This window comes from Ursus arctos, unplaced genomic scaffold, assembly GCF_023065955.2.
Source record: "Ursus arctos isolate Adak ecotype North America unplaced genomic scaffold, UrsArc2.0 scaffold_7, whole genome shotgun sequence".
Taxonomy (NCBI): Eukaryota; Metazoa; Chordata; class Mammalia; order Carnivora; family Ursidae; genus Ursus; species Ursus arctos.
Window position 1 is genome coordinate 21,928,254 of NW_026623089.1, and position 13,141 is coordinate 21,941,394.

The window sequence follows — 13,141 nt, forward strand, 5'->3', positions numbered from 1 at the left end:
GCGTAGACCCAAAAGAATTAATCCTTGCCTACGAGCACTTATCAGTCACACAGGAGGAAGGACAGGCCTACAGATCCAGTATTGGCTTTTCCATTAAAGAGGCTGGGGAAGAGTGGGTATTGGCAGGTCACCAACAAAACATAACTGATTGAGAAACATAACTGGAGTACTCAAATTCAGTTTAACTACCCTTTTAAAGGATCTCCTGTGTGCCCCCAAACTGATCGTATCACTGTGAAAGGTAGCAAAAGAGAAAATAGGAATATTACCATTATTGATAACAACTGAGATCTGTACACATTTGAGTTTAGAAACATGTAGCATATACATTATTTCAGTTAATTCTTAGAGCCAAACTGCAAGAGTATTGACGTTGGCATCCCAATTTAATGGATGTAGGTGGCAAGACTCAGGAGGATGAAAAGACTTTTTTTGAACTATGCAGCTAGCAAGTGACCAAACCAGAACTCAAGCCCAGGTCTCCTAGCTGCCAATGTCCATTGTTTCTGTGACCCCAAGCTACCTTTAGAAAAACAGAACTTAATTAAAAGCTGTAGAGGGGTCTGGTGAAGTGTGAAATTGTGAGGTAAAGATTTTGTGTGCTATAGTGGTGGGGACGGACTGAGTCCCAGAAATTGTCTTCAAGGAGAAAGATCTTGAGTTATGCCTGAAAATAAAACTATAAGAATGTTTGCAGAAGGAGATAATTAAGAGTGAGTAGTGGCTCTTCTTTAGTTTATCTCTGGAGATGGTTTCACCGGAACTACATGGCTTAGAGTACTTCAAAGCCATCCCATCTCCACAGATGGCAGTGGGATGAAGGAATACTGTAGATAAAGCTCTCCTCCAGTCTTCTAAGAGCTTATCAGCAATTACATCAATCATTGGTCAGATGGAGCAAATGTGCATGCCGCCCCCTAGTGGTCCTCCTTCTAGAATACAGGTTTACCCAAGGTCCTTAAGTAAAAATGATTGCCTTAAGGAAGTCATTAGTGAATCCCTGTACCCAACCCAATACTACTGTGTACCCCCATTTCATGTAAGTCTTCATCTCCTGATTTTTTTTTAATTCAGAAGACTGGATTTCTGTATATGTCCCTGATGTCCTAAAAGCAAACTCATCCATTCATTCAGCATCAAAATAAACAAATAAATAAATAAATAAAACTTTATTTTTCATTTAAAATATATATATTTCAATCAATAGGCACATTCCAGTGAGTATTTACTTACCCCCTGGAATAAGTGTGCCTGGAATAGTATTAGAATCTGGGGGTACATTAGTGAACAACCAGAAAAAGCAGTCACTATCTCCAAGGAGATTATATTGTAATGGAAAGGGGCAGAAATAAATAAGGAAGAGGTAATTTTATATTGTGATAAATTCCATGAAGGGAATTAACAAAATGGTGTGTGATCAATAGTAATCATGGAAGACCCTCCGAGGTAATAGTGGGCTAAAATCTAGAACCTTCTTCATGAACAACTTGGAGAGAAACATTTCAGGCAGAGGGAATACAGATGAAAAATCTCTTAAGTGGTAGAAAGTTTGGCCACATTTTGGAACATAAAGGAGGCCAGATAAGAAGAACCACAGAGAGAAGAAGAGATTAGCATGTGGGGAAATTGAAGTGGTGGGTCCTAGAGGGTTTGAACTTACTTTAAATGCAATGAGGCAAAAGGAGTTTTAAGTAAGGAAGTGACATCTGATTAGTAGACAGGGCAGAATAGTTGTAGACGAAAAACCAAGACAGCCTCCCCGACAGAATGCACTTCCAGCAATAGATTTCAAATCTATATAACAGTTATTACAACTGATAGGTTTACCATCTGCAGTCGAGTCTCAGGTAGGATTAGTTTACTTATCTGTGAAGTGAGAGCAGAATTTTAGACTCAGGAATATCCTCTCTATTTTGTTTCACTTCTAATTATTAGTAGAAGAAAAGCCTTTATCTTGCTATGGAATCTTTCTGTTGATAGCAGTGCACTTCTTGCATGAGAAGACCGGTGATGGCGTGTATGTCCGTTTCCCTGCCTGTTGGTCAAAGGTCAAAAGTGTGGAGGAAGAGCCTACAAATGCAAAAACAAACAAAAAACCCTACAAAATCACAAATATTAATGCCAGTTTTTAAAAATGTTTTCATTTAGGTTTGGGAGGGGAGAATTAATTAATGGAAATTTAGTATTCCAGGATGGCAAGATTTGTTGGAAGCACTGGGGCATGGTGGTGATGGTGTTGCTAGAAAGTGAGTAAAATAATGATACTACTTTTAACAATGATTATGGGAAGAATAATGCAGTTAAAGAATGTGAGGTTTGTTTTAGTAATTGGAGATAGCAAGGGAAATGGAAAATGTCCACTCCAAGTCCAGTATTCTGTGTGTATACATCCCCCTACCCATTTTTTTTCTTTCAGATTCACAATACCTAACTTGCCGAATGCAGAACTGCACAGAGGCCAACAGAAATAAACCTTTCCCAGGCTACATTGACCCAGACTCTTTGATTGTCCAGGATGATTATGTGTTTGTTCAGGTATGAAAGATCCACTTCTGCTGATTGTCTCAGGCATTTCTCTTTCCTGCTTCTGTCCTAATGTAGCCTCCTTTGCCTGCTTATGCTCCCTTAAGAGTAAAAAAGGAAAGAAAAAAAATAATTATCTTTTTGACAAAAGGAACATTACCAAGTGTCGAAGCTTCTATGCTAACGGAATGTTAATTAGCTCCTTTGGGCAGCCTCTGGAGGACCTTATCAATACAGGGTCCTGGAGGCACCGTGTAGTGTACAAAGGTTGTCTCAGAATGATGCATGCTTCTATTCACCCCCCTCCTCTGCCTTCATGGGACTGAGCGGATGTGTCAGTCTCTTCCTATCAGAATAGTCAGCCAATCAGCCTGTTCCCTGATATTCACCTTAAAAATAGCAAAACGATGGGAACAGGAAGCTGTGGGGTAGCTGGAGGTGGTGGGAGGCAGGGGTGAGGTGGAGAGTAATCAGCCATTATTGTCTTGCTCTGACTGTGATTAGGATAAGAATTAGATGGGATGTACTCAGCCGGGTTTTTCACTCCTGAAGAGAGTGGCAAACCTTTTGAGGTTGAGTGGTTAGAAGAGACAGGGAGCAAGTATGCTTTGCTTCTTTTCAGTATTTAAGGAAAATTCTAGGCTTGTTTAGATAATGCTCCAGTTATTAGTTAAGTTTGGACAGACTTCACTTATTGCTTCTCATACTAAAAGTGACAAAGGTACAATTGCTAAATACTCTGTATCTGTATAGTTTATATGTTTATGAATTAAATATACATAATAGTTTGTATGTTTATGTATTAAATATATATACTTATATATGTTTATTTATTTATGCACACATACTATATATACACATACACACACAATTTCACTATGATTGAGACATGTTCTAAACACTGTTATATGTATTTGGACAAGAAATCATAATTCAGAATATTCAATCCCATGTTTTAAAGAAGCAAATGTTCAAAATGCCCAACATCATCCTATGTACTCTTAAAATGTTTCACAAATGATTACACACACACACACACACACACACACACACACACACACACACATCAGTTTTCCTTAGGGAAATGAGTAACGGGTACTCTGATAACCTCAGCATCAAATTACCAAGTGACATTAAAATGGTTACCTGTATTGGTTCTATCTATAATTCATTTCTCTATCTCTGTTTCTCCCAGGAACTTTTTCTGTTTTCTAATAATAGTTTATAATCCACATATATAACTCACAAATGGGAATCAATTCTGCATTTAGAGCATTGTATATTTTCTACCCATGCCACTGTGAACATGATCCTGTAAGCCATCACGAGGACTAAGAGGTGATCTGGCCCCATAATGGTGAAATGATAACTTCTGGTCCCTTTGTTTTGTGTCTGGTGGGCATTCACCCAGAGCATGTGTTGACACAATCTGAGTATGCACACTCCAGCAGAGATTCCAGCTCTGGATATTTATATGGATTAAGAGCGGCTAAACCAACTCATAGAAACGGAGAGTGGTGGTGGTTGCCAGGGATGGGGTTAGGAGGTGGGAAGATGTGAGTCAAAGGATGCAAATTTCCAGCTATTAGATGAATAACATCTGGGGACCTAATGTATAGCATAGTGACTATAATTAACAACACTGTATTATAAGACAGTTGTTAAGACAGTAGATTTTTAAAAATATCACCACACACAAAATATCATAATTGAGGGGATAGAGGTGTTAACTAACCTTACCATGTAATCATTTTGCAGTATACACAGGCATCAAATCATCACATACATCTTAAACTTACTTATGTTATATGTGAATAATATGTCAATAAAGCTGGGAAACAAGAGCGGCTACAAAGGAGAGAGATTGGCAGCGGAGCCCTTGACATTGCACAGAGTAGTGTTCCTGCTGAGGCGGAGATGGCACCCCTTCTCACCGTACCTAGCACCCATGGGGCTCATTGGGCTGTATGTGCTGGACAGACTTGGAGGACTTAGCTCACAGTTTTCTTCGGGAAGATAGAGATCTGTAGTGATTTTGGAACCTGATCCTGGCTGGCTTTCTGGCTAATGTGTCAGCAGCCCTGCTGTATCTGAGACACACTCAGAGTCATCAACGTGACAGCATCAAAGGGAATTCAGTGCTCAGAGGTGACAGGCTCCAGCTCTGGCACTGTTTGACCTGGGCCATTTCCTTCTGGTATGGCATGGGGACCTGTTTGCACGCCCATAGTCTTGGGCTAGACATGTGGGGACTGCTGGTGGATGTGAAGCTAATATATACTCTGAGGCTTATATCATTAGAAAAAAAGAAGAAGAAGAAAAACAAAAGAAAGAAACTGAAAATGTTTCCTGGCTTCTGAGCCACAGCGCAAATTAAAGAATTATATTTTCATGCAGTGACTTTAGCTTGGGCCTCAGACCAACTCACATATACTGTATGAGTTGTTTTTGAATGGAACTCTAGTTCTTTACACTTGTCCACAATAGTCGTTCACACTGTTGGGTTGGCAGCTAGCCCCTGCCATTCATGGCTGTTTTTCTATGGCCTGTAACTGTTATAATAGCTCCTCTTACTTTTGTGTTTATGATCCAGCTGACATCAGGAGGACGGCCACATTACTACGTGTCCTACCGAAGGAATGCGTTTGCCCAAATGAAGCTGCCCAAATATGCTTTGCCCAAGGTATGACCTGAATGGATTTCTTCATTTCAGTATTTTCTCCAATTCCCACGTTCTCGCCTCCACCCCTTTCCCAAGGACCCTCATATTTATTTATCTCTTCTCATCCCCCATGACCTTTTTTCAACTTCTCTCTCTCTCTCTAATTCTTGCTATAGGAGCATCTGAATAGATTGTCAACTGATTTGCTTTTGCTTTTCAGTAATAAAGATTTTCAAGCAGTATGTATGGGTATTCTAGCAAGACAGAAAATAGGCCTTGGGTACATATTCTATCAGTACAACAGGTGTGATACATTTCTGTCCCATTTTATTGTTTTAATTATTGAGAGGTGGTGCATCTATATGGCACCCAACCTTTGCGTTGTCTCTCAATAGAACTTATGAGACTGGTTGTCTTTAGAGTTCTCAGGCACAGCTAATTTTTTGGACTTCCCCAAAGACATACTCCTTTGAAAATAATGACAGACAAAAGTTAAAGACCCTCTCAACTGCTGACATCCCTGGACTATCTTTCCAGCAACACTGAAGAACTGCGTTAATATGGAGCGCCACCTAGTGGAGGACAAGCTGACTTGGGAGCTCAAAGCTGTGGATTTCTGGTCTGAAATAGTTAATGTATTGTGCCTTGATCTTAGAGCAGGGGAGGTATGTATGGCTGTAGGAGGGGGACACTATAGGTTTAAATGTGGTTGTAGCTCATCTTTGAAACCTTTGGGCTGGACAAAGGACAAGGGAACCTTTTTTGATTGAGTGTTCATGACTCCTTATCTTGGTGTTTTTATCCATGACACCGTAGTACGCTGTCCTGGACCGACACCAGCCAGCTGCCAGGAAATCATGTGATAGATATAGCACAAGGACATCACAGGTCTCCTCTTCCAGGAGAGCCAACGGTAGCCAGTTCCTCTGGCCTCTCCAGGCAGAATTCTCTTTCTTGGCCATCACTCTGCCCCTAAGCCTAGCAGAAGTAAGGTGGGCTGAGACATCGGCCCATTCCAAATAATAGCACACATTAAATTTCACCGTTGATTCCAAAAAACGATATCCATGTTAGTAGTTATTATTTCCAGCTGGTAAGAGATTAATGTCAGTGGTAATTGCCCAGAACTGTATGTCTGTGACTGTATACATTTAAACGCTCCCTGCTCTTGATTCAGCTTAAAGTATTTTCCAAAAAGACAAGCACTTACACCTTTGGAGTTGTGCCTTATATGAGAATTGGGTAAAGTCCATACGTAAAATTAAATCTGGGTGTTGTTAAAATTACCCTGGATAATCTTTTAGGAAGGTCCATGAGGGATATGATCATGCCTCCTCAGTAAGTCCAACAGAGCCATTTTAGTTTTTTTTTCCTCTTAAGTGCTGAAATAAATTGCTATTTCTTTGATTGATCAGCAAATGCAATAGTTCGGCTTGCAAGATTTACACCTTTAAAAATAAGAATTAAAGTCAATGCAGGGAGACACTCTCGCTCAAGAGGCATGTGGGAATTGAGACCAAATCCGGAAGCTGCAGATGTGAGTCACTCCTCTTGTGTTCTCTCCTGGGGACATACTCTTTGTGTGGAATAAATCCAGCCAAACCAAATGCTGTTTGCAGCCAAGGTGAGGCTAGCGCTCAAGTCTCTGAGCTCCCAAACTGGCATTCTTCGTATTATACTTTTCTTCTCTTGAAATAAATTAATAACTTACTGTTATAACAGATCCCCCACAAATTTTGATATACCGGAGGGCCATCAAAAGTAAAAGTCCCATGGACCTAAGGAGCCCCAGCAATGGTTGTTGAAAACCACAGAACGATCTTTGGCTCTATTGGTGGGGTGTTAGGAAACACATACTTTGCGTTGCTCGTTCATAGGCATCACACAGACCACTTTTGACACTTGCCCCCAGTGACATCCAGCTAGTCTGGAAGGAAAAGTTATACTTTGAACCTGAATCAGCTGTCTGTCCCCTCCCTTTGCTATCCCAGAGGAGCATGCTCCATTACTAGCCTTATCCGAAGTATGAGGGTAGAACGCAATGATTAATTTCTCTTGTCCCTGGAAAAATAGGAGCCAGCACTGCAAATGAATGTATTATGTGGTCCAAGCAGGTGTTCATTATTTAAGGCAATGAGACGCCTCATTACAATCCCATTACACCTTCAAAGAATAGCCCCAGCTTGGGTGGAGTGATCTGCCAGAAAGGCACCTGTATTTCATGGCCTTCTATCAAAGCCAGGGCTGCCTTGGTTGGAAATGAACAAAGCTACATGCCCACCAAAGGAATCGAGACAAACCAGCACTTTCATGTTCAAATTTTCTGTAATCATCCACTGCCATTGTATCAGCTCTTGAAAGACCATGGTTACCCTGAGCTGTGTTAAAAATAATAATAATAATAATAATAATAATAATAATAATGTAATGGTAACACTGACCGGAGAGGGGGATGGGGAGACTTTAATGCTGCTGCTGCTATTAAAAGCATGAGGCCCCCCCAGACTGGGAGACATGGTGACGGTTTCCTTCCCTTAACTTACTTGGAGCTCATTCTGAGCTACTCAAGGGAGATGAATGAGGCAATACATATGAAAGTGCTTTGAGCATTTTGGAGGACAGATACTCTATAAAAGCAAGGTAATATTATTATCAGTATGGATCTAGTTGTCTGTGTGGTGGGAGATCGATGGGAATGGGGGCGTGGGTGGTGCATAGGTTGGCAGCAGGAGGCCCGGATACCAGACCTGCATCTGCCACTAACCTGCTTTGAAGCCTTGGACTGGCTTGCCAATTTCTCTTTCTCTGTGTTTTGTTTGTTTTGTTCTTTTGTCTTGTTTTGTTTTTACAATTTTAAAATGAAATAAATGTTACTCTGAATGAAATGTCCTTGGAGATGCCTCTCAAAAATTTTGTTCTGTGATCAAATAAGCTTAAGAAAAAAATGAATTCCATTCTATGCCCCTTGCCTTGAGAGTAACGATGGGTCGCTGGTGTCGAAAGCTCTAGGATATCCTACGAGCATGAAAACTATATAATTCAGCATTAATCAAAACATTTTACAAAGGGATCAATTAAAAAAAAAGTCTGTTAGAATCCATCAATGCTGGTGTCCTATGGAACAGAGTTTGGGAAACGCTCTAGTAGAAGATCTCAGAGGTCACTTCTTGTTCTAAAATTTTGTGTCTCAGTAAAAGTATTGGACAGAAAGTGCCACTTTATGTAGAAAGAGCATATTTTCCTGATAGAGGAGAATGTAGGCAGGAAGAGAAAAGAAAGATGACATTTAAATATGTCAGATCTTTCAATTAAGATATCTGAGACCAACATTTTTTAAGTCTCTTCAATGTAATTGGATTATATGGAGAGAGAGAGAGAGATCTGATCTTGGCCCTTATCTAGAGATGGTCATTCGAATCTGTTATTGTTACTCCACTAGTTCTGTAGGTGACCTTGAAGCGCACTGTGTTTTAGTTCCGACTCTACAAAATAAAGATTTGCATGCGTTGGGGTAATATAGTTGATGTATCTAGTCCCTAGCATTTATTAACAAGGTATGTGTGATGGCCCGGACTTCAGAGGTTCACCAGTGCACAAGTTCACTCCAAAGGCACAGACGTGGGCAGTAGTTACGTGGGGGCCAGATCTGTGCTTCAATATTTTAATCTGAATTCAGGCAAAATACTGCATCCAGCTGACGAGGGAGTGTGAATTGGGAGGAGTTATGTAAGGATTCCAAATGGCAGAATAAGGATTTGGGGCTTTGTCCTTTAGGAAGTGGGGAGCCACAGAAAGTTTGGCCCTCAGTGGTTGAATGGCCCTTGGGCTAATTTCCATAGCTAATCTCCTCCATTAAAAAGAAGCAAAACACTTGCATGAACCACTATTTATTAAGTATACTACTTAGCCCCCTAACATTTTCAGTGAACAGAAAGGCCAAATCAAGGTTGCTTCCATCCACAAAGGGGACTTGAGGACTTCTGTAACTGAAAATAACTAGCATGGAAGGAACCAATGCTATATGCCAGGCACTATTCTAGGTGCTTACCACTTAGTAACTGAGTTAGTCCTCATAGCTCCATGGAGGGCGTACTAATATCTCTGTTTGCAGGTAGAAATTCTCAGGCCCAGAGTTGAGTTCACACAGCTAAGTTATAGAGGGAGGATCTGAACTCAAGGAGTTTGACTTCAAAGTCCATTCTTTTAACCATTTTATTCTAGCATTCTCTCTGAAAGGCTTACAGGTGGGGCAGGCTGCTTAGCTGTCCACAAAGACTCAAAGGCATTCGAAGAATGTGGCTTATTTCTCTTTGTTTTGAGCCTATTTGCTTCAGGATTGTCTTCATCCCCTGCCTCCCTTCCAAGATATGTCTCTATCAGATCTAGACATTTTTTTTTAACTTTCTGATAATACCAGTGTCATTGTAGAATTGTATCTTATTGACTCTGTGTTGCATACCCATCACTGATCCAACCAACCACTGTGGTCAGCGACATTGAATATTCTGAATGCTAAACCAACAAGCTCTTTTCTGGTGTTGGGGGTAGAAGAAAGTAGCAAAGACTAAGTACAGGAAGGAAATTTGTCTGAGAATAATAAGGGTGTTTTTCAAAGAACATCAGCTACAATTGTCAGAAGGAATGGAAGTAGACATTTGACTGATAAAGCAATGGCCAACTTCCATACCAAACATAAGTTTGCATTATTGATCCACATTGAATTAATGGGAAGGATTACTTTTTGACCTCCCACTCTGTATTCTTTATATAAAAACATTACCAAACTCTAGAGTATGGCGTGTGAGACCCAAATAGGCGTAAGGAATATGAAACTCTGTGGACAAAGACTTCTTCCTTCTGGGATCATCGGAGTTCACTGTGATCGTGGTAAAGGAGGGAGAGACTTGTTCCTATATGTTTAGAGCAGGGTCCAAGCTGAATTGCTGATCGTTCGGCTGAGAGAACATGGACATATATTATAAGGAGAAATTTAGGTTAAAAGTTAGGTAGAACTTTCTAGCACTAAAATTTTCGCCAAAGAAGATTGGAAGCTTTCCTGAAGCTTTTCAAGGATGGAAGATGATCCATCTGGGAAGATTTGAGTACTAAGCTACACAAAGGCCAAGAATCTTTCCATATTGTTCTTCAGTCTTTGTGCTTATTTGTAATTCTGTTGTTTTGTTTTGATTTTTGGTTTTTGTAAGTTACACCAGTGTCTACCCCTTGAGTAAAGGCAGTAGACAGCTGCCAAGAGCTTATGCACAGAAGACAGCAAGCCTTGGTCTGTGTCAGCCTCCCCCTGAACATCCACTTCTCTGGAGTTCTGAATAGGGAAGAAGGAATTTGGAATTCCCACCCCAGGGACATTGGCTCACTGCCTCCACATTACATTTGCCTTGTTTTTATATCCTAGGAATACCAGAGTCTGAAAGCAGGACACATTTTCCCTCTCTCACTTAAGGTTTCCTGCCGAACTACCTAGAGTAAAGGTTTAAATAAACCACTAAGTCCTTGAACACTCATTGTGAAGATGAGTGTGTTGGGGTTCTCAGGCGAATGTTTTCCTCAAGGGCTTCTGGGAATTGCTGAGCCTTGGGGAGTGTTTCTCAAACTTTAATGTACATACGATGAATCATTCAGGTTTTATTTAAATACAGATTTTTGATTCAATAAGTGAGGCCTGGGAGTCTGTATGTTTGACAAGCTCACAGGTGATGCCCATGCTGGTGGCCAGGGACCACGCTGAGAGAAGCAGGGCTTGTCTATTTTCTCTCTCTCTCTCTCCAACTTTTCCTCAGATTTGCCCCACATAAGCCTTCTGAACACGTACCGTGTTTGTGCCTGGCAAGTATATTAGGATGACTGATTCTCCAAAGTTACACATATTTGAGAAAGTATTCTTCAATTATCTAATGAGGTAATTATAAGTGAGCTGCCAAGCATCTCTCTGCCCTATTTTCTCAGGACCTTACTGCCTCAGCCCACAAATGACAAAGGATATGATTAACATTTACCTAATTAATTATTATTTCACAAATACACAAAAGGAAAACTTTTATCTTCCACGACAGTGCCTAAGAGCCTGTTCTGGTGTTCTTCGTGAGAGTCCACTCTCTTTGGACACATGCCGTGTTAACGTATGAACTCTTCATCCTGTTCACTTCTCTGTGTCTTTCTTCAGGACATGCACGTCATCAGCACAGATGAGAATCAAGTGTTTGCAGCGGTCCAAGAATGGAATCAAAATGACACCTACAACCTCTATATCTCAGACACCCGTGGAGTCTATTTCACGCTGGCCTTGGAGAATGTTCAGAGCAGCAGAGGTCCTGAGGGCAACATCATGATCGACCTCTATGAGGTATGTCACAAGGCATGTGTAGTCCTGAGCCACTGCAGTGCCTGGGCGGGCAGGTAAGGGCCCACCATTGGCTGCTGCCTCCGTCATTTTAATTCCTAGTTCCTTATGTGGCCTCATTTCATTTGGGAGAGGGGAGGATTTGAAGAACATTTTTATTGGTTAATTTGCATTCCACACAACACCTCTGGGAGGAATCGTCTCTTGATGAAGTCCACAGTCCTTGAAGTCTCAGGGGACCTGGAGAGAGTGTCTGGGGAAGCAAACAATTGAAAAGTTTGAACAAGAGTGATCCTAGTGCGAAATTTACAAATAATCTTGAAGGGCAAACAGGGTGTCAGAGTTTGAGCAAAAGGGCAGTGGGCATCCTCCTTTTCTCTCTGAAGAACGAACGAGGGGGACATCTTTGCATTGCACTAGAAGATACTCCCATTGGACCTGAATACCTTTCTAACCTGATAACTTCCACTGGTTAATTGTCATCTCCTCAGAGGCCCAGTGAGTGAGACAAAAGTGATAAATCTTTCTCTCCTACATGGGAAGGAGGGAGGCAGAGACAAAAAACAGTTTACCATATTTCCCTGAAACAACTATGGTTCTTTATTTCTCAAACTGACCAGTGTACAAAATAAAATAATGTTGTTAGGTTGCTTAGCTTTCATAACAAATACCAACACTTGAATGCCATTTAAAGCACAGCTAGGTAGAAAGCAAGCTGCTATTTGGGGATGGATTTTAGCCATTTGTCAGTCTTATCTTGCACCGTGAATGATTTATAATGGGTTATAACGAGCCATTGCAAAATGTATTCAGAATTTGGGAAGTGCACTCATTTACCTGTATCCTATCTGAAAAAAAAAAATCTGAAACCGATTCAAATATGTACGGTCATAACAATGCTATCTTTTGGTTGAGTGTAAGTTCATAGACTCAGGAGGTTGTTTATATAATGAGAAGCAAGGGAATGATATCCAGTATATCAAAGAAAGGAACCAATTTCATTTAACAAATTTAAACCTATCATTGTAATTCCTTTTAATGCTCTCTACCCCCCCCCTTCTCCTTTAGACACTCTCGTGGATTTTCTTCTAGTATCTAAACTTCTCTGTATGTATAAAGTCTGTTAACAAACTTACATGCCCCATTCAGAGCCCAAACTAGCATGAGACATAGTCTGTGTGTATAGTGTGTATATATTTAAAAAAATGCACTGCAGACTTTTTTACACATTCACAAGGTTTTTCCACTCTTTTCTTGCCTATGTTCCAGATAAATATAGTGGTATCATATATCTCAGCCTCAAATTGAACATGTATCCTGGAAAACATTTACATATTCTGGTGATTTAGTTTCAAATTCATGTTGGATAAAATTGTGATTTAAAGTATAAATTTTGGAGTCAGGCTGCCTGGATTTAAATCCTAGCTACACCATGTATATGTATTCTAGAGACAAAGCCAAGAAGTTCCAAGCCTCAGTTTCCTTGTTTAAAATATGGAGCTATACATGGTACCTACTTGATAGAATTTCTGAGGATTACTTAAGTTAATCTTACCGTATGTACTATGAGCAGTACCAAAAGTGCATCAATGCTCAAC

General features: G+C 40.5%; 1 protein-coding gene across 3 annotated transcripts in view; it reads left to right on the plus strand.

Moving 5' to 3' along the window:
• Nucleotides 1-13,141, plus strand: part of SORCS1 (sortilin related VPS10 domain containing receptor 1) — a 483,063-nt gene that overhangs the window by 364,900 nt on the left and 105,022 nt on the right. For all 3 annotated transcript variants that reach the window (XM_044382096.3, XM_057308722.1, XM_044382097.3), the window contains exons 7-9: nt 2,417-2,535; nt 5,117-5,206; nt 11,367-11,546. In XM_044382096.3, the coding sequence (XP_044238031.1) occupies nt 2,417-2,535; nt 5,117-5,206; nt 11,367-11,546 (389 nt within the window). The remainder of the gene's footprint in view (nt 1-2,416; nt 2,536-5,116; nt 5,207-11,366; nt 11,547-13,141) is intronic.